The sequence below is a fragment of the Anguilla anguilla genome, chromosome 17, assembly GCF_013347855.1.
Source record: "Anguilla anguilla isolate fAngAng1 chromosome 17, fAngAng1.pri, whole genome shotgun sequence".
Lineage (NCBI taxonomy): Eukaryota > Metazoa > Chordata > Actinopteri > Anguilliformes > Anguillidae > Anguilla > Anguilla anguilla.
Window position 1 is genome coordinate 21,870,299 of NC_049217.1, and position 27,157 is coordinate 21,897,455.

General features: G+C 49.8%; 2 protein-coding genes across 4 annotated transcripts; one reads left to right on the forward strand and one right to left on the reverse strand.

Annotated features, from left to right (window-relative positions):
• Positions 1–1,115: 1,115 nt before the first annotated feature.
• LOC118217031 (MHC class II regulatory factor RFX1-like) lies at positions 1,116–20,502 on the reverse strand. Of its 2 annotated transcripts, none has more exons than XM_035398767.1 (18): positions 20,338–20,502; positions 16,418–16,787; positions 15,255–15,364; positions 14,022–14,117; positions 12,594–12,691; positions 11,757–12,132; positions 10,784–10,965; positions 10,478–10,597; positions 10,119–10,240; positions 9,029–9,147; positions 8,815–8,924; positions 8,482–8,633; positions 7,345–7,442; positions 6,932–7,081; positions 6,111–6,319; positions 4,177–4,330; positions 3,823–3,868; positions 1,116–3,728 (listed from the first exon to the last, which is right to left on the reverse strand). In XM_035398767.1, exons 2-18 carry the CDS (start codon positions 16,764–16,766, stop codon positions 3,568–3,570), a joined length of 2,652 nt encoding a protein of 883 aa, XP_035254658.1. In that variant the 5' UTR covers positions 16,767–16,787; positions 20,338–20,502; the 3' UTR covers positions 1,116–3,567. The 2 variants fall into 2 exon arrangements, with proteins under 2 accessions (XP_035254658.1, XP_035254657.1); XM_035398766.1 differs by having other exon boundaries at positions 11,703–12,132.
• LOC118217035 (relaxin-3-like) lies at positions 14,906–26,821 on the forward strand. Of its 2 annotated transcripts, none has more exons than XM_035398779.1 (4): positions 14,906–15,032; positions 24,224–24,295; positions 24,389–24,562; positions 26,201–26,821. In XM_035398779.1, exons 2-4 carry the CDS (start codon positions 24,244–24,246, stop codon positions 26,494–26,496), a joined length of 522 nt encoding a protein of 173 aa, XP_035254670.1. In that variant the 5' UTR covers positions 14,906–15,032; positions 24,224–24,243; the 3' UTR covers positions 26,497–26,821. The 2 variants fall into 2 exon arrangements, with proteins under 2 accessions (XP_035254670.1, XP_035254671.1); XM_035398780.1 differs by lacking the exon at positions 14,906–15,032 and adding an exon at positions 15,595–15,764.
• The last annotated feature ends 336 nt before the right edge of the window (positions 26,822–27,157 follow it).

Below are 27,157 nucleotides of genomic sequence, written 5' to 3' on the forward strand. Positions count from 1 at the left end.
TTCTCCCCTGTGAGACTTTGTCAGTCCAGCCCTGTGTGCGTACGTGTGTACTGTTGAACGTCTGCATGGGGGTTTGGGTTTTTCAGTGGAAGATCCAGTCGGGTTGGGGTGTGGAGGCTGGTTCTGTTCTGGAATGACGTGTACCTAGCCTTATCTGTAGCCACTACCATAGAGAGGGCGCTGCTAAGATTTAGCTCAGCCTTTTCAGGTCTTGTTCCATTTGAGGTTTTCCTTGGGTGGGGACTTTCTGCAAAAACCCGTTTTTGCATTCCTGTCTTTGAAGAGGTGCGCTGATCTTTGGAGGGGAAGGCACCACTGATGTTACCATAAACCAACCAGGTGGTCAGCCTAACATCAAATATTCTCTAGATTCTGAAAAATTCCATGTCCGTTGGTCTTCTGAAAATTCCTGTACTATTTCAGTGAGCCTTCCAATCGCCAGGGACTCCTGTTACGAACCAGAGCCTTGTGTGTTAAGGAAAGGAAGATGGAAGATGGAAGCAACTATCCACCGTCTGGTAAGGCCATAGAAATATATGTGCTTTTACTGCCACCACAGTGCATGCATGTGTGTGTGTGTCTCCGTTACTTCTGTGACTGAGGATTCAAGTTTGTGTGGTCATAGCTGCGTTTGTGGATATTCCAGTGTGTGTCATGTCACCTTAGTTACCTTAGCGTTTCTAAAAGTCTGTGCCACTTCCTGTCTCACACCACACGTCTGAGAGAAATTCACGTGTTTGCAGTGTATTGTCGTTCTGTAAACGCCTTCACATGGGTTTCCCCCCTCAACTTGTCACTGACACCAGGCACTGACACCGTGGTCCGTACCGTAGTGAGGTGAGAACCCGCATGGGGTGGCCTGCTGTGTGCAAAATCCTCTACTACAGGGCAGCTGTGAAGCTGTGTTTTTTTTTTTTTTTTTGGCCATGTCCCACTTGGGATACAAACTTGCAAACCCCAGGGCTGAGGAAAGTGCTTTGTCCATCCCTGCTGCACTCTATCCACCTCCTTTCGCTGGGTGTCACTGTGGGTTCTTTGTTCTCGTTTTCAATAGAAGCTGGCATTATCACGTCACCGTATGGAGGAGTGCAAAATAAAAGGTCTTTGACACAGTACAATTTTAAAAATTCTTAATTTATATCTCTTAAAATTAAAAACATCTGCATTGCATTCTATAACCTCCAAAGGCACAAGCATTCTCTCAGTTGTCCATATTCTTAAAACACTTTCCCACATTCCCAAGTTTTTTTTTTCTTTTTTTCTTGCACCGTTAGAAAACGAAATTCAGCTCTTAAACGATGTACACATCAATACAAAAAAACAAAAACAAAAAAAACCGCCATTCGGTTGCGATCCTTTGAAAGGTATCAGGAGGATCTGAGTGATATGTTGGATGGGTGCTGGCAGGCGTCGAGCCCTCTGAGGAGAGGGTTAATTCATGCTGGTCTGAGCCCCTTCCATGACCGCTAAAAGGACCGTACACTGCGCTGATCTGTCCGCTGTCACCGTGGCGTAAAATTACTATGGAAACCGAAAATCGCAGAACCAGCAACGATAATGACTGTAACAAAGTGGCAGTGGCAATGTCCTGTGACTCAAAACCAAAGTTTTGGCCGAAAGGAAAATGCTATTTTATGAACAAGACCTGTGTGCTTGTGTGACGGGGGCTGGGGGTGGTGGTGATGGTGGTGGGGGAGTTATCTATGCTTATTCAGCCATATAGTCAGTCAATCAGTCTCTGTCTCTCTCTCTCTCTCTGATGAAGGAAAGGAGGTGCAGAACTATCGGAACGGCACTCGTCTCTCATCAGGAGCACGACGTCGGTAAGCGCTTCCATTTTACAGGCTCCGATACTGAAGAGCTGTGCACGCACGCACAAACGCACAAATGCATTAAAGTCCACCCCCCCCCCCCCTTCATGAGCTGCAGGCCTGTATTACGCAGTTAAAACCAGCATGGAGTGACGGCAATGTCAGCCAAGGCAAGAAAAAAAAAAAAAAAGGGATACATTTGGCACAGAAATGGAGTGAAATTTAAAATCGTAACCGGTAACGAAACACAATGCGAAAAGGCAAACGGCAGAATGAAACGTCAGAAATGTCAGGACCGCTGTCGCTTCGCTCGGAAGCATGAGGGCAAACTGGAGAAGACGCGCACGCACACACTCTCTCACACACACACACACACACACACACACACGCACACCAGGGAACACAGGCTTCTGTGTCAGACACACGTGACTGCTTATAAACACCGTTCCTTGCTTTTAGTGGCTGTTTTAACCCTAACTGCCAACCCCTTGGGAAAACGCCGCGCGCGGACGAGACGCCTCTGGCCCTTCTGCTGCTCGGAGCTCTGCTGCTCACCGAGGGGACTGCCACAGCGGCGTCATCCAAACCCGGTCCTGAGGGGACGGACAGCGAGCCAAGGGCACGGAGATGTGGCCGGCTGGACACCGGGCGCACTAAAGTGGGTCAAACGCTTTCACAAAAAAAAAAAACTTTGCCACAAGATTGACTTTGAATGTACAGTTTTAAACTAGGGAATTCACGAAACCCGCTGATATATTTAAATTGGCAGCGGTAGCCAAATATCTCCCTGGAAACCAGGTGGCGGCGCTGGCCAGAAGAACGCAGACGGCGTGACCGGAGACGCCCTCGGACACCAGCACAGGGCGACGCCCCAAAGGCACGCGCCAACACAGACGGCACAGGACGGGATCACGACACCGCACGGAAAACACGCTTACGGCCACGCCCACCCGCGGGCCAGCACGCCACGCCCACCGCCGCGCCGATAGGCTGCCAGGCTTTGACTGACACGGCCCCTCTGACCGCGATTGGCCGGGTGTGACTCCAGACCTAAATGTATGTATCGGGCAGGGTGTCCCCAGTTTCATTAAGTTAATAACCGTTAACCCACCTTAACCGTTTTCAAAGCTAGTTCACTGCGCACTCAACGGCGGTGAGCATTCCAGACTGGTCCCCAGGGACAGTTTGTAGGGACATGCTCCTCTTTTTCTGTGATCGGACAGGTTCTTGTACCTCAGACTGATAGGCGTAGCAGTTCCGGGACAGACAGAGAAGAGGGTTGGGAGGGGGGGGGCAGGTCTGAGATGGGACCAGGGGAGACAACTGTCAAACGGTCAGTTCAGTGTGTGTGAGTGTGTGAGTGTGTGTGTGTTGCTGGTGTCAAGGAGTGTGTCCATGAGACACTGTGAGTGGTACTGCCACAACTGAATGTGAAAGTGTGTGCATGCCTACAGTCACGGTTACCTCTGTGGGTGTTCTAGTGTATGTGTATGTATGTATGTATGTATGTGTGTGTGTGTGTGTGTGTGTGTGTGTGTGTGAGAGAGAGAGAGGGACAGTGTATGATGTCACAGTAGCCTCTGTGCATGGACACTCCAGTGTGTGTATGAGGTCAGAGAGGCCACAGTGAGTGGACATTCCAGTGTGTGTGTGTGTGTGTGTGTGTGAGAGGTCATAGTAGCGTCTGTTTGAAGGTTTTCCAGTGTATGAGTGAGGTGATAATGACCTCACGGGCAGGTATTCCAGTGTGGGTGTGTCAGTTGTCGGGCTGCCCGGTGTTGAAGAGCACTCTGGGGTCGGCTCTAGCCAGCTTAGCAGGAGGCTCCAGAGATTCCACTCCAAGACTGGCCGAATCCGAGGGGAGGGACAGCTCCTGACACTCATCGTCGCTCTCCTCTTCCTCCTCCTCCTCCTCTTCTGGGGCACGCAATGAAAGGGAGAGGAGAGAGTTTTAGCATGGAATGACCTACAGAAGGGGACTATGAGACCTTTGACCTTTAGTGGGCGCTACCTTTGTCAGGGTCCAGCGTGCCCAGAGTTCGTCCCAGGCTGGCAAACTGTGGAAGGAGAGGAGTTTGTCAGCATTTTATAATGGTCTCACAGTCCTACTGCTGTGCACTGCCCCTTTAACGAGTAGGTTTTCTGGAATGTTTTTTTTCAAAATACTAAGTCGGTGTTCTAGAACTCCACTGCTTTCAGTGACCAGGAGTGATTGTGACATCAGCATTAGAATGTTCAGTTTAGAACATTCTAATCGCATTGTGTTCTTACACCTTAAAGGGGTAACGTGCTTTATCCTGCTCTGTCTAACCCAGCACGCTTAAGGCAGTGGGCCCTAAAGGAACGGCTGTCTGCGGCGCGGTACCTCTCCCATGACGGCGATGGCGGTCTCCCCCTTGGCCTGCGCCACGCGGTGCTCTATCAGGTAGTACATGTACTCGTCGTACAGCAGCCGGATCAGGTGGAAGGAGCCGAAGCTGGCGGCGCTGCGCAGGGTCAGGTCTCTGATCACCATGGAGCTGAGAGAGAGGGGGAGAGGGAGAGAGGGCAGGGTCAGGTCTCTGATCACCATGGAGCTGAGAGAGAGGGGGAGAGGGAGAGAGGGCAGGGTCAGGTCTCTGATCACCATGGAGCTGAGAGAGAGGGGGAGAGGGAGAGGGAGAGAGGGCAGGGTCAGGTCTCTGATCATTATGGAGCTGAGAGAGAGGGAGAGGGGGAGAGGGAGAGAGGGCAGGGTCAGGTCTCTGATCACCATGGAGCTGAGAGAGAGGGGGAGAGGGAGAGAGGGCAGGGTCAGGTCTCTGATCACCATGGAGCTGAGAGAGAGGGGGAGAGGGAGAGAGGGCAGGGTCAGGTCTCTGATCACCATGGAGCTGAGAGAGAGGGGGAGAGGGAGAGAGGGCAGGGTCAGGTCTCTGATCACCATGGAGCTGGGAGAGAGAGGGGGAGAGGGCAGGGTCAGGTCTCTGATCACCATGGAGCTGAGAGAGAGAGAGAGAGGGAGAGAGGGCAGGGTCAGGTCTCTGATCACCATGGAGCTGAGAGAGAGAGAGAGAGGGAGAGAGGGCAGGGTCAGGTCTCTGATCACCATGGAGCTGAGAGAGAGGGGGAGAGGGAGAGAGGGCAGGGTCAGGTCTCTGATCACCATGGAGCTGAGAGAGAGAGAGAGAGGGAGAGAGGGCAGGGTCAGGTCTCTGATCACCATGGAGCTGAGAGAGAGGGGGAGAGGGAGAGAGGGCAGGGTCAGGTCTCTGATCACCATGGAGCTGAGAGAGAGAGGGAGAGAGGGCAGGGTCAGGTCTCTGATCACCATGGAGCTGAGAGAGAGGGGGAGAGGGAGAGAGGGCAGGGTCAGGTCTCTGATCACCATGGAGCTGAGAGAGAGAGGGAGAGAGGGCAGGGTCAGGTCTCTGATCACCATGGAGCTGAGAGAGAGAGGGAGAGAGGGCAGGGTCAGGTCTCTGATCACCATGGAGCTGAGAGAGAGGGGGAGAGGGAGAGAGGGCAGGGTCAGGTCTCTGATCACCATGGAGCTGAGAGAGAGGGGGAGAGGGAGAGAGGGCAGGGTCAGGTCTCTGATCACCATGGAGCTGAGAGAGAGAGGGAGAGGGGGCAGGGTCATGTCTCTGATCACCATGGAGCTGTGACGCAGAGGGAAGGCCAACCGATCAGTCCACATTCGGTAAAAAAAACCCCAAAAATCCGTTCAGGCTCCACTCACACAGGCAGACAAAATTGCGTGAGAGAAACTCCTTTTCTCACCCAGCCAGTGAGCTCACGTTAATAGTAAACCCTGATCACTCCCTGCCAGTAAACCCTGATCACACCACAGCCCACCATTTGGCACCGATGAGTGAAATCGCAGGAGAATAAAGGCTGTACAGAGTCTGGATTTCCTGTCTCTGTTCAGTCACACGTGCAGCAGAAACGCTGATACTGGTCAGAGGGACTTTACCACGTAGACCTTGAGACTCCTACAATTTACCACAAGTTTTTTTTTCCCCCCCAACAAACAATTTACAATTTTTGTCATTTGGCAGAACCAAAGCAACGTACAAAAGCAAACACCACCAGAGCTAGAGTTGGGGAAAGTTACGGTCATGTATACAGTCAAGGTGCTAGCTTAAGACCTGCTAGATAAAGGGAGATTGCAAGTGTTTGAAGAGACGGGACAGCCAGCTGGTCTGATTGGAGCACACGGTGTCATCGCTGTCTGAAGACAGGAAAGGGCGGTACCGTTCGCTGCTCGCCATGCCGGTGTGAGCCAGTCGTTTAGGCCGCGCCCCCTCTGCCCCTCACCTGTAGAAGGACCACTTCAGCAGGAAGAGCTTGGCGGCTTTGGGGAAGGCGGGGCTGGCCTGGTAGGGCTTCAGGACCTGGGTGACCACCCCGTCCAGCCAGGCGGCCCACTGCTCCAGAGAGTTCTGCTGCTGCAGCGTCAGCTTGAAGTCCTGCTCTAACCGCTGCACCACCCGGTCCTCGCAGCGGCACACCCACGAGGCCTGCTCCTGAGGGGCGCAGAGGGAGACCGTCCAATCACGGGTCACTCACTGGCATGGCAACCAATGAGGTAAGCTCCCGAGAGATACCACACACAGTCCCTTTTATAGCTAGACCACTACCACACACACTCCCTTTTACAGCTAGACCATTACCACACACACCCCCTTTTACAGTTATACCATTACCACACACACTCCCTTTTACAGCTAGACCATTGCCACACACACCCCCTTTTACAGCTAGACCATTACCACACACACACCCTTTTACAGTTATACCATTACCACACACAGTCCCTTTTACAGCTAGACTATTACCAAACACAGTCCCTTCTCAGCTAGACCAGCACACATTAACAGCTGAACCGCCAGCACACAATCAGCACTACAGGCAGCTCTGTCCCTGCTACAGACAGACAGACAGACAGACATACAGACAGACAGACAGGCAGGCAGGCAGACAGACAGACAGGCAGGCAGACAGACAGACAGGCAGACAGACAGACAGACAGACAGACAGACAGGCAGACAGGCAGACAGGCAGACAGGCAGGCAGACAGACATACAGACAGACAGGCAGGCAGGCAGGCAGACAGACAGACAGACAGGCAGACAGACCTGCACGTTGGCGAAGTCCACCCGGTTGAGGTCGCTCAGCATCTGGTTGATCTGCGCTGTGTTCTGCAGGACCGCGCGCGCAGCCTGGGCCAGGTGGTTGAGGGAGGTGTACCTGCGCAGCGTCTGCGCAAACGCACCTGCTGATGTCACCTGGTGGGGGGGGGAGAGGGGGATCGTGAGAGAGAGCTGACCCCGACACTCCGTTCACAGGGACGACAGGACCCCTGCCTAAACACAGCCTGGCCAATGGGATGGTTCTGGGGCGGGGCAGCCTCTCATGAAACAGGTGGGTTTTAAGGGGGAGGTAGACGGCGCTGTAGGCGAGCTCCCGGTTACAGGCACAGCTCACCGTGTCTCACAGTGTGGCACCGCTACTCCCGGTAAACGTGCGCTCGTTCGCTGAAATGACACACCTTGATGCGGAGCATCTCCTCAGGAATGTTCATCATGGCGTTGGACAGCCAGCTCTCCAGGCTCTTGGCGAAGTTTCGGATGGCTTGTGTTAAGGCACCTGTGGGACGTGGAGGGGAGGTGAGTTCAGAAGCACCGTCTACAAACCTGAATGTAAACTGTCAGTTTCACAGCCGAAATCAAAGTGGTATGGGTGGAATGAACTGACCGGAGGATGGAGGCTTTGTGTAGTGTACACATTATGGATGAGTGATGGATGTAGGATGTAGGGTGCGTGTAGTGTACACTCATTATGGATGAGTGATGGATGTAGGATGTAGGGTGCGTGTGTAGTATACACTCACTGGGGATGAGTGAAGGATGTAGGGTGTAGGGTGCGTGTGTAGTGTGCACTCACTGGGGATGAGTGAAGGATGTAGGGTGTAGGGTGTGTGTGTAGTGTGCACTCACTGGGGATGAGTGAAGGATGTAGGGTGTAGGGTGCGTGTGTAGTGTGCACTCACTGGGGATGAGTGAGGGATGTAGGGTGTAGGGTGCGTGTGTAGTGTGCACTCACTGGGGATGAGTGAGGGATGTAGGGTGTAGGGTGCGTGTGTAGTGTGCACTCACTGGGGATGAGTGAGGGATGTAGGGTGTAGGGTGCGTGTGTAGTGTGCACTCACTGGGGATGAGTGAGGGATGTAGGGTGTAGGGTGCGTGTGTAGTGTACACTCACTGGGGATGAGTGAGGGATGTAGGGTGTAGGGTGCGTGTGTAGTGTGCACTCACTGGGGATGAGTGAGGGATGTAGGGTGTAGGGTGCGTGTGTAGTGTGCACTCACTGGGGATGAGTGAGGGATGTAGGGTGTAGGGTGCGTGTGTAGTGTGCACTCACTGGGGATGAGTGAGGGATGTAGGGTGTAGGGTGCGTCTGTAGTGTGCACTCACTGGGGATGAGTGAGGGATGTAGGGTGTAGGGTGCGTGTGTAGTGTGCACTCACTGGGGATGAGTGAGGGATGTAGGGTGTAGGGTGCGTGTGTAGTGTACACTCACTGGGGATGAGTGATGGATGTAGGATGTAGGGTGCGTGTGTAGTATACACTCACTGGGGATGAGTGAGGGATGTAGGGTGTAGGGTGCGTGTGTAGTGTGCACTCACTGGGGATGGGACGCAGCACGTCGGGGATGAGGATCTCCACCAGGCCCTGGTACAGCGTGTTGTCGCAGTCTTTGCTCCAGCGCAGCACCGGATCGTACTTGCACAGAATCACCAGGCAGGACTTGGGCAGCCGCTTCTCCGACTCGTCATGGCTGGGCCAGTAACACAGGGATGGTACACTGTGAACACCCTGTGTGTGATTGGCTTACACTGCGAGTGCCCTGCGGGTGACTGGCTTACACTGTGAACACCCTGTGTGTGATTGGCTTACACTGTGAGTGCCCTGCGGGTGATTGGCTGACACTGTGAACGCCCTGTGTGTGATTGGCTTACACTGTGAGTGTTCCAGTGTCGCTGGCCTGGTTCTCACTGAACCTCCAGAAGGTTTTCCACAGCGTCTCCACCAGAGTAAACTGCAGGTTAATTATCACATCCAGGATGGCCTGGTGGGGAAAGGAAAGAGGGTAGTCTGACAGTCACAGTTACTCCGAGGTACAGACTTACAGTCAGTTATTCTGCGGTAGTCTTGCAGTCACAGTTATTATACCTCGCAGTGCTCCCTGTATAGCAGCTGGTAGTTCTTAATGTGCTCCAACTCAATCCCATCAGGCAGTGCTTTGCCCTGGAGGTCGATGTCGGGGAACTCAGGAAGGGCGCGAGAGGCATCTGGTCACAGGTGGGGAGAGATCATCACTCAGGGGAGTGCGCCTGTGCGTGGAGTCAATCACCACGGCCTTCCCTAGTGACCCTAGTGCATGGAGTCCATCACCCCGGCCTTCCCTAGTGACCCTAGTGCGTGGAGTCCATCACCCCGGCCTTACCTAGTGACCCTAGTGCGTGGAGTCCATCACCCCGGCCTTCCCTAGTGACCCTAGTGCATGGAGTCCATCACCCCGGCCTTCCCTAGTGACCCTAGTGCGTGGAGTCCATCACCCCGGCCTTCCATAGTGACCCTAGTGCGTGGAGTCCATCACCCCGGCCTTCCCTAGTGACCCTAGTGCGTGGAGTCCATCACCCCGGCCTTCCCTAGTGACCCTAGTGCATGGAGTCCATCACCCCGGCCTTCCCTAGTAACCCTAGTGCATGGAGCCCATCACCCCGGCCTTCCATAGTGACCCTAGTGCGTGGAGTCCATCACCCGGCCTTCCCTAGTAACCCTAAGTTAAGCTACGAGCTACTGCTAGGTGCTACTTCTAAATATTTCAGGGTTAAATTCTGTATGGAGAACAAGTAAAGCACTAAAAGGAGACTTAAGGAGGGATTTGATTGAGGTTTTTGTATTTTAAAAAGGTGATTAAGAGTGGACTACAGTCAATATTTTGTTAAAATTCTGCTCTCTCTTCAGTAAGTGTCTTTGGTCAATACTTGGAACAGCTTGCCAGGTTATGTATTAAAGCTCAACACCCTATTTCACAGAGCGCTCAATAAACAGTAGACACAATGGCGAGCCTACATAGGCTGTATGGTCTGTTCTTGTCATCAAACATTCGTATGTTACTATGTGGTGGAATATTGTTCTGCCCCCCCAAGGTGAGTCAGAGAGCAAATCTGATCATAAGACCAGACTGAAGTCCGGAGTCTTAACAGCAGTACCAGGGTGGTGATTCTGCTGTGAAGTGTGAAATCTCTCTGCTCACCCAGGAACTGCTGGTACTGCTGCACCTGGGCACTGATGTCAGAGAGACCCCCTCCCTGCTGCTGCCCCGCCCCCAGAGCCATCCCATTGGTCATCCCCTCCACCTTCTGCACTGGCTTTAATCTGGACCGGAAACAGGGAGAGAACAGTCAGTCAGAGGTACAAAGCGCTGTTTGTCATTCGCCATCAGACACAGACAAACTGACGGACAGACAGACACATAGACACACAGGCAGACAGATAAAACAGGCAGGCAGACGGTGACACCCAGACAGACAGACAGAGACACATAGACAGAGACAGAGAGACACACAGAGACAAACAGACAGAAAGACAGGCAGATAGAAAGACAGACGGAACCTCTGTTTTTGGGAAAAGGGCTGCTGTCTCATGGCCAGGTGCTGCTGGTCTTCCATCAGTCTGAGCAGGGAGGAGCTGGCTTTGATCCGCAGGCCGTAGTAATGGTACTTAGAGTTGCCTCTGAAACACAAGCAGACTGGAAGCTCTCATCACTGTGCTAGTGTGCAGTGTGGGTAGCTGCCGTGTGCAGGGCAGGATGGGTGGCTGCCACGTGCAGTGCAGGGTGGATGGTTGCCGTGCGCAGTGTGGGTGGTTGCCACGAGCGGCGTGGGTGGTTGCCATGTGCAGTGCAGTGTGGGTACTTACCGCGTGCCCAGCCTCCGTGTTTTCAGGCCCATGAAGACGGAGCGGATGAGCTTGCCGAAGGAGGCGGCGTTGACGGGCTCCAGCTTCTGCTCCTGGCAGTGCAGCAGGTAGTGGCAGTACAGCGTGGAGCGCGGCAGGCTCACGCCCTCCGCCGTCTCGTAGTTATCCAGCAGCCACTGCACCTGGGGGCGGGGCACAGCGAGGTCACACACTCCACCCTGCACGTGCACACACACACACACACACATACAAATGCGCACAAAAACATGCATGCACGGAGGGCACACACGGCCTTGCTTATGCTCACTCTCACACGCACACACAGCTCACACACCTCCCTGCATGAGCACACGCACACACACAGACTTACACTAAGTGGTGTGCCGTGACATACAATCAGGGTATGCAATGAAACCTGCCCTCAAAAGTTAGTCAGATATCATGAAGAGACACACCTGTCACAATGGCAAAAACGGCACTGAAATTGGCTGTCGATTCATGTTTCGCTTTCATATTCACACTTAAGTAGCACAGTTAAGCATACACATTAAGCCTCTGGATAAGAAGGGCATCCGCTTTCGCTCCCATGCACTGTGACACTGAATGGAGACAAGGTCGGGTCTTCGACCGACGCGAATGAGATGTTTGCTCGGAAAGCGAAAACACAGTCAAAGCCGCCACACGGCACTGCGGCCATCAGGCTTGCCTGATTCATCAGCGTTTATTCGCTCGCTCGATACACAGCAGCGAGCTTGCCTCATTAACGAGGACAGACTTCAAGGAAAATTCTAGAGAGAGAGAGAGAGATGCGACTGCGCTTTAACTGTGCTTTCCGAAACGGACTGAGTGAAGATGTCATGACGGACACTCCCGGACACGATTGGACGGGGATTCGGGGAGGCGGGGTTTCGCCGCATACCTTTTTGTCTGCCGACGGCACACTATTGGCTTCTCCCTCTGTCAGTATACTCACGGTGGCGGGAGACGCGCGGGTGTTCTGCGAGTAGCTCTGACCGGCGGCGCTGCTGCCCAGCACGTACCCCCCCTGGATGACATAGCTGCCCCCGCCGCCGTTGCCCCCCCCTCCTCCTGCCCCGGCGCCGCTGGGAGCGGCCCCCGCCGCCACCGCCTCCCCCACCCCCGCGCCGGGCGCCGCGCTGGCCACGATCTGCCCCGCCCCCGACACGAACATGGACACCGCTCCCCCCGCGCCCGTCGTCACCGCCACCGTTTGAGAGGTCGCCGGGGTGACGACCTGCGACCCCGAGGTGGGCGGGGCCTCATAGTAGGTGGTGGCACCGGTCTGGGTGTACAGGGGGGTGTCTGTGTAGGTGTAGCTGCCAGATCGTCTGCAGAGTAGGCAGATGAGAGAAAGGGAGAGCGAGAGAAAGAGAGAGAAATGGTGGGGGGGGGGAAGGGGTTAGAGGAGAGAATAAAACTCAAAAAATTGACATTTGAGTAACACAAACATTTTCACCATATCATTTAAAATGGCATACGTTACATGTTACACACCAGCCATTTAACAAGCCCAGGCATGCCGAGCCAGTGCAGATCCAGACATGGATTCACAAGCGTCTTCCTCCAAAGTACGTGACAGTGCCTCTTATCAGACTGCAGCTTACAGGCTAAGCTCATGAAACTTGGACAGAAACCCACAGTCTGATAAGCAGCACGTGCTTGGGAGGAGAACAGCCGCAGACTCGAAAATGGAGAAAAAAAATGGAGTAAATAGAATTTAAAACCCACAGCCCCACTCAGCAGCCCCAGGGGGTTTGGTGCTGAATTAGGCAGGGACGTGGGGACTCACATGGTGCTGGTGGTATAGCTGGCCTCGCCCCCCTCAACGTACTGCACCTGACTGGTGTACACATGCTGTACTGGGACCTGCTGGAGCTGCTGCTGCACCTGGGAGACACACGCACATACACGCACACACATGTAAAGTAATTAAGTGGCCCTAGATAAGAGTACCCACTAAATGCTCTAATATCATTTATCATGGTAGTTCCACAATGGGGGGGGGGGGGGGGGGAATTTCCATGGGGTTTCCAAGGCCTGTGCTATCTGTGCAGCCAGCATGACACAGATAGCATGTAAGAACATTGGTATCAGTAAGCCACAGGCTACAGTAGTGTGGTGCATAAATCAGTAATGCTAACCCGCAGAATTCCTATGACGGAAGATATGTCGTGTACATATATCAGTAATGGTAATCCACATGGTGCGCATAGCCTGATACGGGCCATGGAAATTCATATGTGGTGAAAACTGAATGGCGTCTCCTACGCGCCACATGACATCATTGTCATACGAGCACTGATGCGTTCCCTCCGCTCCTGGCCTGACCTTCCCTATCACCCTCCTCTTCCTCTCTTTAATTATTTATGTTCCTCCTAGACCCCCCCCCATATGGGACCTATCACACATCGCCAGCCCTGGTACCCATCTCCCCGCTGTGTCCCGAGCACTCTGCCCTGGGATTCGAACCCGCAACGTTCTGGTTTCGCGACTGGCTGTTATCTGGGCGGCGGTCCGCGCGGCCGGCTCCCTGACGTACTCTGTGGCCGGTGAGGGGCCCCCACATCAGGCTCGGGTGCGAGGCCAGCCCTGGGTCCAGCGGGCAGGGGGGCGTGTCCACGTTCCAGCCCAGCGGGAGGGGGTGGAGGGGGGCGGGGGAGGGGAGGGGGATGAGGAGGAGGGGGGCGGAGCCGTCCGAGCCGTGGCCCATGCCGCCCGCCAGGAGGAGGGCCCGGCCGCCTGCCTGCGGGTCCGCGTGTCTGTCCCACGCGTCTGTCCTCCGTCTCTGTACTTCTCCTCTCCCTGCCTCTCCCGCCATCTCTCCCTGACTGACCTGCAGGCTCTGTAACCAGGGGAACGTCAGATACCGCTACAACCGCCTGACCTGCGTCCAGCGGAAACCTGCGCCGTCAAGAGCGCAGAAGCAGGTTTTTAAAAAAATGTTATTTTCAACATTCTAAGTCAGTGTTCTAGAACTCCGGGAAAAAATCTGCACGTGAGAACTGTGTGTGTCAGTGTGTGGGTGCACGTTCGGTCACGCAAACGTCTGAAGCTGTGTATGGATACGTGTGCGTGTGCCTTTTTGTGTTTATACACGTGTGTGTCTGATTGTGAGTCAGTGTTGATGTTTGTGCTTGTGCTCTTGTCTGTCAGTGCGTTCATGTGAGTGTGCCGGTACGTATATGTGAGAGTGTGCGTGTGCGTGAGTGTATCTCACCTCCTGAGTCAGGTGCACAGGCTGCAGGCTGGTCACACTCAGCTGAGCGCTCTGCCCAGTCTTGCCCGTCTGAGATGCTGCTTGCACCACGGACCTCTGTGGGCGCGAGATGCCAATCAATCAGTCTCATCTCCGTATAGCACCCTGCATGCTGAAGTGCCCGCAGGCAGCGTGCAAATCATGACAGGAGGGTGTGGCCGCAGGTAATCAGATTTGTCTAGGAGTCGTGACTGGCTGTGAGCCTGAGGAGGGCTCTGCATGCCCAGCTTATAAATCAGTCGCCCAGCAGCAGAGGGGCACATCTCTGCTCAGAGGGGCTCTCACAGCACGCACAGCCCGACCTGCAGCATCACAGGCGGCCGCGTGTGTGTCCGCAGAACGGAATACAGCGCACGCCACGTTTACGAATCCGTGGTTAATGGAAAATTCTGAATTTCATTTATTATGAATTCAGACATGTTTGATTGCGTTTTTCTGCGCGGACCCTCGACATTGCACTTTTTCCTCCGCAGCTCAGCCGGTGCGATGACTTGATGAGCGTTTGTTTTGTTCCCGAGCGTTTGCTTCGATCACCGCAGTTCATTTCCGATTCAATTCATTCTTGTTCTCCGTTTTTTATTTAGTTTAATACTCTCTTGCGTTTTTGGGGTTCCGCGTGGTGGATTGGTTGCAAGTAATTCACGTCGCCCCCTGAAGGCACAAGGCGTCATTGCATGGGTTTTCAGCCCCAGGCTGCAGCAGTGCTTCAGGAAACCGAGGAAGGAAATGAGGTTTGCCTGAGGTGCAGGAAACACCCGTGTAAATTTGCACTGACAGGCTATAACCGTGCGAATCACGTGTTTCTGTTCACAACGGCTGCCTATGGGGCACACCCAAAAAAGCCCAACTCACAGCAAGCCTCCCTTACAGGTTTTCTGCATTTAATTATTCATTTCATTTCAGCATGCATGCTCAACACACAACGTTCCCGGTCGTCCCGTTCCTTAAGACCGGAGCTCAAAGGTTACTGAGGTAAGAATGATCCCTTTTTCCTGTGCGTCAAAGCGTGTGTTTAGAGCGAAGTTCAAAGTACACAGGCAGGCCGTGGGCTGGAGTAGCTTGCTGTCTGTACTGTTGGCCCGCTCACTTCCACGCTAATGAATATTCATGAGTATTCGGAGCTCAGAGACCTGATAGGCAGACTGCTCACCTGCAGCTGAGGTGTGTTCTGGGGGGGGGGGGGGGGGGGCTTACCTGCTGGGCTGTCTGCACCTGCTGCACCACCTGCGTGGGCACCCCAGTCTGCACCCCCACTGGAGGGGGGCTGGAGTCTGACACTGAATCACTGGAGTGCAAGGAGCCCTCTGGAAGAACAGAGAGCGAGAGAGAGATGGAAAGAGCGTGGGAGGGAGGGAGAGAGGGAGGAAGAGAAAGGGGAACAGGGAGAGGGGGCACAAAAAAGGAGAAACAAAAGCAGAAGAGAGAGGGAGAGGGAGGGAGGGCATAGATAGAGAAGGGAAATGGAGAGAGAGAGAGAGAGCACAGTCACATGTAGAGTACAGTAGTGGCACAGCCTCCCATACTGCTCACACACTATCAGGTAAACATCCACATGCAGGCCCAACACCAGCCCTCCCATTTCTTCACTTCCCGGTGAAACACGAATTAAAGAAGCGGATGTTCCTGGTGGAAGAGTGCCGTGCCCAAGCTGAGCTCACAGGCTGGGAGACACAGTCCAGGGACACAGCCACATTCTCAGGACAGGTGAGAGAGGAATAGGCCCTGCAAGACCCTTCCCCTCCCCTTCACAAATAAGTATGAATAAAAGGGGAAGTACTACTGCAATAAGAAGACTGAGAACAGAATTGTAAGAAAACATAAATGAAATTGAGAAAGAAACAGGAAACTAAACTAGATCATGAATTGTAGAAGAAACTGTTTGCTTGCAGAAGGCTTGAAAGATATTGTTAAAATAGCCTTTTTGTACTTCCTTTTTTGTAAGGCTGTAAAAAAAAAGGACATTACATTCTTCCAAAATCTAAAACTGTTCTGTCTAAGCTTGTTTACAGCCTAGCACAGCTACAGTGTCCCGGGTTAAATTTCGCTCTCCCCATCTCTGTTCTTGTCAGAACAGCTCAACAAATGGCAACCGCTGTCATTATCTGCTGTGCTGAGGCACCTGTTTTATCCCAGGAGGAGCTTCCTGCTCTTCCAAACGCTGAGGACAACAGGCAAACATGACTTTCATTATACTTTTTCATAGCTAATGCTGAGTAATCGGTAAAATAATGAGTGATTTAAGTCATCGTACAACTGTGTGTGTGTATGGAAATAGTCACGCACGCACACGCGCACACACACACACACACACACACACACACACACCACCTTATCTGTGTGGTTCAAAGGTCTCTCACCTGTAACTGTGACTACGATGTACTGGGGCGTGGCCTGGACGTTACTGGACTGAGAGGGGGAGCCCTGGATCTCCGCAGTGACGTACTGTGTCTGGGCGGGGGCGGGCTGCGTGGGGGTGGTTTGGGGCCCCGCCGTGGTCTTCTGAGCAGGGGGCGGGGCGGCCGGGGTGGGGGGCGTGCTCTGTCCTGGTGTGGGAGGGGTGGCGGAGGGCTGGGCCGTGGCAGTCTGCAGCTCCGCGAGGAACTGCGCTGGGGCGGTGGGCGGGGACTGCCCGGGCGCCACGCTCACGGCGCCCCCTTGTTGCTGGGAGGTCGGCTGCAGCTCCCCCACGTAGCCTGGAGTCGCCATGACAACAGCAGGGACTCCACTCTGATAAAAAAAAAAGAGGAAAATAAACAAACACGAATGCAAGCGTGTGCATGCACACACAGTCATACACTTGCATGGACACACACTACTGCACGGTCTTGACTGGACCCAAGACTTTGACCTCAAACTCGACCCAGGAATGCCCAGCGTGCATTCTCAGCCCGACCCGACTCAAATAACACCGATCATCAAATGTAACGCCATATATACCACTTTAGCCCCGAATATAATGCTCTTACAGTAAGATTCCGCTTATTTAATGCAGAAACTATAGTCTATGGTACAGTTCAGCCTATTTCCGTTCTCCCTCATTACGTAACCTATATTTCAAGCAAAAGCAACATGACCCTTTATTATTTCTCATGAACAAACACACAAATCCTCAGTATGAACAACCAAATAGCACTTCATGATGCTACCAAACCAAAAGGACTTCACATAGGCACAGGAGGGTTCCAAAAATTTCTAAGTAGCCAGCTTGGTGTGTTGGCAGTGAGGAGAGAAATTGTTCTGCTGACATAATTTTTACCAAATGAATTTGCAAGCATCAAATATGTGTCTAAAAGAAGCCGGCCAAACAGAAGTCCGTAGTCAGCCACTTAGCCGACAGCCGGCGCTTGGGGAACTCCTTGTAGGCACCCTGAATAATTAAAGGTAGGTATGTACGCTATGTAATATTGATCTTCAGCCTTCTAATTTCCAAAACTGTGCATACTTAAGCCAGGCTAATAGGCTATTGCCCAATTAGCCCAATATAAGGAGACTAAAGAGTAGCCTGTGTGTCTCCTCCCAAAAAAAAATAACTTCATGGTCTGATGACACTCACCAAAATGTGTACCATGAAAACTACCAGGCACCTAAATTTCAACATAATGGATTTTCCATCAGTCAGCAGTTTTTCTGTTCTTTGCTATGGTACAGCTGATAGAAACCCGGTATGTAAGGGCTTCAGAACCACTTAAAATCATAAGGTGATTGTTTTGTGACTGGCATCGGTATTTGTGGGAGTAGTTGGGGGGCTTAGACCAAAAGATTATTTCATTGATTGGAATGGAGGGTACTCCGGTATGGAGAGAATGTTGCCGGGGGGGGGGGGGTGAGAGAAGTGAAGGAGGAACGGGGGAGGGAAGGGACAGAGCTGGTTTCTTGTTACCTGTAATGCGATCGCAGCCATTAGATATGCGACCGCAGCGGACTACGGCTCTGTTCGTGCTGACCTGCAACAACGGTCCATGTTTACGGGAGGGGGTGCCCTCTGGTGCTAGTCTTTCTTAGAACACACTTCCAATTTACCCTTTCAGAGCTGGAAAAGTTACATTTGAAATTAGTTTGGTAGGCGGGGGCGGTTCTCCTCCACGGCCCCCAGTCCACATTGGGAGATTGGGATCCTACCATTTGATGGTGGGATAAGATGGCTCACTAGTTAACCTATCCAGTTTTTAAAAATAGACACATCATTGGCAAAGAAACACTTATTTTTACTTCTCCTTGGCTCTCACTGTAAAAAAAAAAAAGTGGACATGCATGTTTAGTGGTCAATGCTGCAACTCTAATTCCCCTTTCTATGCTTCTATATCTGTGAGTAAGAAAGGAATACAAGACAGAAGACACACAGTCAAATAGTGGCATACAAGATTTAATCTAATGGGGGGGGGGGGGGTGAGGGAAAGAGTGTAAAGTTACTTTCACTGACACACAGACAGAGAAAATTGGGTCTTTGTGGGGGTGGGGGGGTACGAGAGCCCATGAGATTCATAGCGCTCAAAGATGTTTCAAAGACGCCTGAGAAAGTGAGTCACCCACCAGTTGAGGTCCAAATTTCCCATCTTGCGAAACGCAAGGATGGTTTGCGCAAGAGCCCATAGCTCTAAATCGGACGCATTTATAACGGGAAGGGAGGCCGGGAACGTTACACTGGGGTAAACCTATTCTAGGAGGAGAGATGTGGCTTCGCGGTCTGTCCGCCTCTAAACGGAACCAAGGTTTACATTTTTAAAACGTGGCCTCGTTTCCAGCTTGAGTCTGGTAGGTCAGATAATGGTATGAGGTGAACTCCCAGCCAGTGACAATGTCACGGCAAGTGCAAGTGTTAGCGCTGTAAATAACGCCAACCAGAAAAGATATGCCAAGAGAAAACTGCGTGCAGCTTGAAAATCCGAAGTATCTCTCAATCAATAACGACCATGCAATAATGAGACTGCCACGATGTCTAGAATTAGCTGACACTCTGATTTTGGCGTTTCTTTAACTGAATAACGTTAAATGCACAAGTTAAGCAACTTACTGTTTGCGTCATTTTATGAACATACATATCTGGGTTGCTAGTGCGTTTAGCATATAAACTGCCAGACCCGAATTTAATTCAAGAAAATCGTTTATTTAACACACAGCTTCAATGAAAAAAGTAGATCTTCAAGGGTGTTTTAGTTAAAACTTCCCATGCAGTACATTTCATTATTCAAAATTCATTAGTTAGAACGACTTTATAGGAGATCGGTAGGATTTTCTTTCACTGGGATACATTTTTCCTGACCAAACCACCCCATCACATTATATCACTCGAACGCATGCACTCGGTCGACCCTTGGCATTCCCCCTACATTAGGATTTCCCCTGTCAACCTCCATTCCAATGGAGCTGGTGGCGCTGAAGTTAAGCCAGAATACACAACGTGGTTCGTTTCTCCTCGCATACTCTGCGCACTCCTCTCTGATTGGTTCAAGAGCCATACTTGGCAATACAGTCCAATGATAGAAAAGTGCGAATTGTATACGAAGAGAGCCCACAGTGCAACAGCTGCAAGAGAGCTAACCCTATTCGGATTCGTTGCCTCAGATGCCAGTCACAAACATTCCTCTCTCAGCAACACCTCCAGCATTTTAGCACCACCCCCTTATTTGAACAGCTTCATTTTCACGGGTTTCACTTCTACAGATGTCCGCGGCATGATCCAGCAAACGTATGCTTCTCGGAATTTCGTTGTACTGACAGAAAACTTGTAAAAAGTAACGCCAGCAAGTTCCACCAAAATTGCCAGGGCTGCAGCCACTGCAGCGATTCGATTACCTCGCTCTACCCTGTTGTCCAAAGGAAGGACGGAGATATCAATAAACGAAATTAAACGGAAATTATAGTATCAAACCTGGTTTCCTTGTCAAAGTTAACAATTTACACGGTTACACGGTGTCAGTGCCCCCTCTGAAACGGTGACACACACTCGCTGTTTGCTTCAAGTATTAACAACAAAACTCACGTTGCAACTAAAAGTACAGTACTCTCACGTATTCCGACAACCGCCATTTTGTACCCCAGTCACGGATTTGACATCGTCATAACAACCGCCTGGTTCTGGAGAGTGTCTTCTACTAAGCATACTGCCTTCGGACCTCCACCTTGCTAGACACTTTTGCTCATTTAGCCAGCCAGCCAGCTAGCTAGGGTGGCTACGGGCTAACTAGATACAGAAACAACAGTCGGGAAAACACAGCAGCGTTCTTCACAATGTTTTTCATTTCAAACATCAGAAGCCAAACAAGTAAAGTTTTTTCACCTCTGATTTCCTTTGAATTTTCCCTCGGATTTTTTTGTGTATTTTAATTTTTTTAAGAATCGGGTTGTTGTTGTTGTTGATTTTCGTTGCTGGGTTCTTGTCGCCAGGACTACCGTGGCTATGGCGCTTCGTCCTCACCGGGGCAACTGTTGCTACCCACCCGATTTAATCCCACCCTCTCTTTCCCTCTGATTGGCTCTATATGTCAAACGCCCTAGAATTATATTTCTGCAATAGGAGCGCCCCATTTGTCAATAAATAGCCTTTCGTGCCATTTGTTATGTCCTCTGTCTATCATCAACAGCAATTGCGCAATTGAAATAACACACCCCGTAAACCCTTAGCAATTGGGATATATAACTGTCAATCTACTGCTACTGTTGCTATCGCATAATTTGTGCCTAGCGGTTGGAATATTCGAAGTATCAAACATAGCGAATATTCCGCGGAATAAAAAAAAATATTCCTCTAGATAAGAATACATGCATTCCTTAAGCGAGGACTATTCTCCACCACCCCAAATAATTATTATTAAATTATTCTTCTCTAATTAGTGTTGTCGAACTATGCTGTCCTACTGGAGGAATAATTTAAACAGATAGATTTACATGTACTTGCATGCAAAAAAAAAAGTAATGCTCGCATTGTTTTTCCGTTACTGTCTGTATCCTGTGCAGAGATGCTCACGTTGTTTTTCCTATTGGTTTTCATATTGGTTGTTGTCGTGTATCTTAATGCATTGCCTTGGAGAATTACTGCCACGCACAAATCACCTATTAACACAAAATATACGGAGTACAAGCTTACAGAGCCATCCTTGTGCAACATTCCCCACCACAAAATAAAATACTGGTGAGCAGAAAATATGAAAAAGGTGAAGGCCTCCATGCCCTCCATCTTTTCTCTCAAGCATGTGTGGGCAGTTAGCGACGAGTACAGTTAGTTACTATGATTGTTGAGTCGAAAGAAGTGTGAACGTAGCTTTTGTGTCTGATGATCTGTGGGAATGGCTGGGATATTGTTGGCGCTTTCCTGTACCACTACCAGTTAACCATGCCTAATTTGCAAAATGTGTAAAATAAATAAATATACTACTCCCTTTGCTGGAAAATGGCTACATACATGTACATATTGTAAGGTGTTTACACAAATCTGGAATACTCTGAAGAACAGGAAGCACATGTGAAACTTGATTCCCCCGTCACATGCTGTACACTTACAAGCTCTAGAGCAGAGCTGCCCAACCCTGTTCCTGGAGATCTACCGTTGGTTTTCACTCTCCAATCCTAACAAAGCATAACCTCATTCAACAGCTGGAGATTTTGTTGAGCTGCTAATTAGTATAATCATGTGTGTAAATTTAGGGTTGAAATGAAAACAGACAGGACAATAGATCTCCAGAAACAGGGTTGGGCAGTCCTGCTCCAGAGTTTACATAAGTATCAGCTTTACTGTTCAGTAATACACGCACACATTCAAAACACATAAATACACCTCCACACACCCATGCCTACACAAAGGCATCCAAAGTTGCAGCTGAGGGGGAGACCACGGGTAAGACTGAGAAGAAGGGCTTTCCATTGGCATGTCATGATGCTGCGCTCTTAACCCCAGCCAATGGCTCGCAGACAATGTGAAAATTAATCGCCCCCGAATATCTTGCCCCAAAATGCCACGTCGGAAGCATCTGTTTCGGCATATTAATTACAATGTTATTGTTGCACTGGGGAATGAGGGACCTTTGCCGACGTGGTCACCCAGATAGGGCCCAGGATCCCATTCTCTGCTTCCTCTGATAGCGCACGCGTTCCCCTGTTATCTGCCAGCCTAAATGTCACAGAATGCTCCCCGCTTCTGTTCTGGCGTGCCCAGCCCACCGTGACGGCCGCCCTTCTGCCCCCCTGCGTTCCCCAGTTCTGTGCGTCAACGAGTAGAGGTGAGGGAGGCCTGTGTGGAGGGGCACCAAAGAATTAAGAAAATAATAGTATGTGGCAGGTGAGCGATGAATACAGGGAAGGGGTAGATGAGGACAGAGAGCTGAAAGGGGCAGTATGGAGGGAGGGGGTGCTGGAGGGGGACGCCGGGTAGATTGGGTAAAGTTAGAGACGTATATATATATATATATTTTTTGCCATTTTCTCTCATTTTCTCCCCAATTTAGTCGTTATACCAATTACCTGTGTGTATCACACAATCCTGGTCGATGCGCTATCCTCTGTCGGCCTGGGAAGGGTGTAGACTACCACATGCCTTCTCTGATACATGTGGAGTCACCAGCCGCTTCTTTTCACCTGACAGCGAGGAGTTTCACTGGGAGAGTGTGCAGAGGTTCACTGGGAACGCATGCAGAGGTTCATGCTATCTCCCCCAGATCCCCTCCCCGCTGAATTAGTGACCAACCAGTAGGAGTCACTAATGCAGCGATCAAGACTCATACGCTCACCGGCTTCCCACCCGCGAACACTGACAATTATGTTCGTAGAAACATCTGGCCAAGCCAGAAGTACCAGGTTCAATCCCCGGCAGCGGTGGTAGGAGAGTGCTTATACCTCTACACTACCCAGGCGGCCCTCACATATTTTAACAGGAAGATTTGCATCAAGCCTTCATTGAGCCAAGTCAAATTATGTGTGTTTTTCCAGAAGGTAGTGAAACTTGTTTGCCTGAGATTGCATTATGTTTGGTTCCAAAGTCCACAGAATGACACTTTGTGAAGATCTACAACAAACTGCATGGCCCTCAGCAAAGTATTTAAGGTGGTGCAACTGGCCCTGTAGGACCTCATCAACATCTCAATAACTAAAACATAACTGAAAATGGCGCACGCTGATTTAACCTTCATATTATGTCATCCATTTTGTTACGGGCAACATTGAATTGAATGAATCTGTTCAACACAATCAAATAATCCTAAAGCAGTGAAATGTTTTAATTTTGCCCTTCACAGAGAACAAATATAAGAGCATTTATTTAAAACTCTATATTTAATAACAGCTGTTGAACATATTTCCTTTCAAATAAATATTTGAATTTCAAAAAAACTTCAACAAATTTGATGTAACCATTTTCAGTAATAAAATATATTTTTTCCAGTTCATAATGGTGGCCATAAAACATTAAATGCAACATTAACTTTGTATACAAAGTGTGCACAGACATTCTGTAACACAGCTTTGGGTGAAAACACTCCATCTAAGTTCAGGACTCCAAAGGACTAAACGACACTTCCACTTTCTCTAAGAAAAATGAGTTATCCAGTATTTCAAGTACATTAAAAACTGAAATTGGTTAAATTGACAGGCAGCATATTAAGAGGGTTAAAACAAATGGTAAGCCCTGCCCAACATTTCAGTGTTCAATTCTGTGAAGAACTCATGCCTGCCAGTACAATAAATTTGTTTTGTTGTATATTTCAATGAATATGGGTAAGGTATACAAAGTTTCTTGATAAATATTATTTATTTTACCAAACGTATCCATTTATTATCCAACATACATCATAGCATAAATCAAAACGCAGCTAAAAAGGAATTTATAATATAGATTATGTGTAACATATAACTGTATAATAGTATATTTCTGCATAGCCACAGTATGCCTTTGACATGTGTGTATATGACTGTATTGTCCACAGTTCAAGTGTGCGTAATGGGAGAGTAGGTTGGAGATAACAGAGGCGAGGAAGAGGGGGGTCAGCGAACGCAAATGTCTTCCTCGATCAGATTACAGCACACTCTGACTTCCCTACGCATTTGAGCATTGTCAACAAATTACAGAACCTTTGCTTTCCACATTGTCTCTGTAAAGGTCCCTGTCTATCTCTCTTGGCTATCTGTGACTCTCTCAACCAGCCAGAGTGTGACCATGTTGTGCTTCTACCTTGCAGAGCCCTGAAGCCCAGTATAAATGAGACTCCGGGGGCGCACGAAGAGTCACAACGCTCTCCAACGCCAAAAGGGTGAAGCGACACACGGCGCTTGCCCCAAAAGAAGCCCAGAGAATCGCCACTGAATCTCTTTGTGATCCAGACTTCTCTTCTGCACGATTTCAGCCCGCGCCGAGATGTGGAAAGCAGTGTTGCTGGCCGTTTGCCTGTTGGTGTCCAGCGTGCAGGCCTTGGAGGGGAACCCCACGTATGGGGTCAAGCTGTGTGGCCGCGAGTTCATACGAGCAGTCATATTCACCTGCGGGGGTTCACGGTGGAGACGGGCAGTGAGGGGTGCAAGTGAGTCTGTCCATCTATCTCTAAACATTTGCCTCATATACTCTCTGGTCTCACCTTTTTATCTTCATTTCATTCTATCTGCTAATCTACCTTTATTTTAGTTGGAATTGAAAGATTCTCTCTGCAACTCTCTTCCAATGTGCCTCTCGGTTTTCTTTGGGTTCCAAGGTTTATATTGCCGTGTACTCTACCTGTAGAGTCTGGCTATTTTTTTAAAATTTATTATTATGATTATTAAGTAGGATAACAGATAACAGCTCAGTTCTCAGGGTCTACCTAATGGCTCACACTGTTAAAGGTTCAGGAAACTGAAATTTGTGAATTCTTTGTTGATGTGTTGTTTTAATACTTTTTTGCATTCACAATTGGCTGAGAAATAATTTTAAATTATGCTTGCAAAACAAAAAAAGGTATAAAAGCCGGTGCTGAAATTGGCTTGCTTAAGTAAATGCCAGGTTTTGAGTGGGCGGTGTCTTAGTTACGTGACAGAAACCTTAAGTCCAGTGAAATCCTTTCTACATCTAATTATGTAAATGATGCTCTTCCCGCTTATGAGCGGGTAAAGAGGCCAAGTTGACCATGCTCGAGCATTGCCCCTTCTCTGGATGCAGAGAAAGTAATATGCTTTTTTCTTTTCCCAAAATTGAAGGGACCTGCAAGAAATGAGGTTTATTTCTGGAGCCCATGGGCACTGCAATATTACAATACTCATACAGTTGGTATTTGCAGTGCTCGTTTTTGTCCGGAACTTGTCGCAGAACATGGTGAATTGGTAAGTCGGCCAACCATTAGCTAGTGACAGTTAAATAGCTTTCAAGGTTAGACATGTAGAATCAAAGATGTAGTATAATGGGTAAGGAACTGGTCTTGTAACCTAAAAGTAACAGGTTTGATTCCTGGGTGGGACAATACCGTTGTGCCCTTGAGCAAGGAACTTGCTCAAGGAACTTGCTCAACCTGCATTGCTTCAGTATATATCCAGCTGTATAAATGGATACAATGTCAAAAATAAATAAATAAAAAGTTGTGTAAGTCGCTCTGGATAAGAGTGTATGCTAAATGCCTGTTATGTAATGTAAAGACTTTCTTTATTCAGGTGTAATGTCTGGAGTATGAGACTGCTATAGAGTCTAATGTTAGTGTACAGTAGATCAGTGTTACAAGGTTATTACACATTGAATGATCTTCTGGTTTAAGTATACGATGGTAAAGCCTAGTTTATGTTGTTTTCTTTTGTTTTGTCTGGAAGTGTAAGGTTACTGCATGGGAAAATCTGGTCTAACTGGCTCTAACCTAGCTAGCAATGAGAAATGGTTCACATATGAGTATCTCCCGAATCACATCTGTACAGGCCTGACTTAGGAAATGTGGCGTGATGATAAGTAGCTGAGACCATGTGCTTCAGAGGACAGCATGTGCTTGTCTGCACTTTCCCATAACATAACATGATGATATAACGATAACAGAGGCTGCAGTGAGTATGGCAGTATGAGCGTTATTGGACATTACAAACTGAGGAGAAAAAGCGTTAACATAAAAAAGCTTATCTGCCTTGATGATCTGGGGAACTGAAACGTGATGGACTGTACAGGAAATGGTGCCTCTCTGTTAAATCCTCCCGCCCACCTTTCTGTTCAGGTGACCTTGCGCAGGACCCTTTCTCAACCCATGATGACGAGGCCTCTGACAGCTGGAGCACAGACTCCATCCCTGGACTTTCCTACCCGCAGCTGCCCGAGATGGAGGCCCCAGGTTGGGCCAGAGACGGGCGCGAGGGGGCCTTGCTCAGCCGGTCGGCGCGTTCCCTCATGTCTGAGGAGGTGCTGGAGGCCCTGCGGACCTCGGACAGGAAAGGCCGTGACGTGGTGGTGGGGCTGTCCAACGCCTGCTGCAAGTGGGGCTGCAGCAAGAGTGAGATCAGCTCGCTGTGCTGAGAAGAAGTCCCTTGCTCTCGCTCTCTCATCCTTTCTTTCCTTCTGCCCGATCCCTCCTGTCTTTGAGGAGCGACACACGCCCTCTGAGCAGATATAAATATTATCTTCTCCCATCTTGCTCTGCCTGTATGAGGAAGGAAATGAGCATTCCATTAGGAAGGAAGGTCTTGCTGTTAGTCCCCTCCCCCCATGCTCTGGTGAGAACAATGCTGATACCACAGTATGTTAATTGTTGATCAAATTTTAATAAAGCAGTTTTTTTGGGAATTGTATGTTTATAGTTGTTGTGTGTCTATAATAAAAAAAAATGCAAGTTTGTCTAACAGATTGGAGATGAGTACATTTTAAAATGTTGTATCGCATAGTCTTAAATTGTGTCATTTCTGTGTTGGTGTACAGTGTGACTTCACATTTTAGGACAGATGACTGAGCCACATGCTTATGAGGAAAGCCATAAGTCCCTTCACAATATGGTTTGCACTCTCCTGTGCGTCCCGCGCAGTGGGGTTCGTCCATTACCTTGGGTGGGGTTAGCTGGACTAAGCAAATTAGGATATGAACTGGATATACCCAGCCCTAGATTGGGGGCCAAATTATTTTTAAAAGACTTTACATTTTTAGGATCCACCAGTAGGACCTAACCTCTTGTACATTGAGTTAT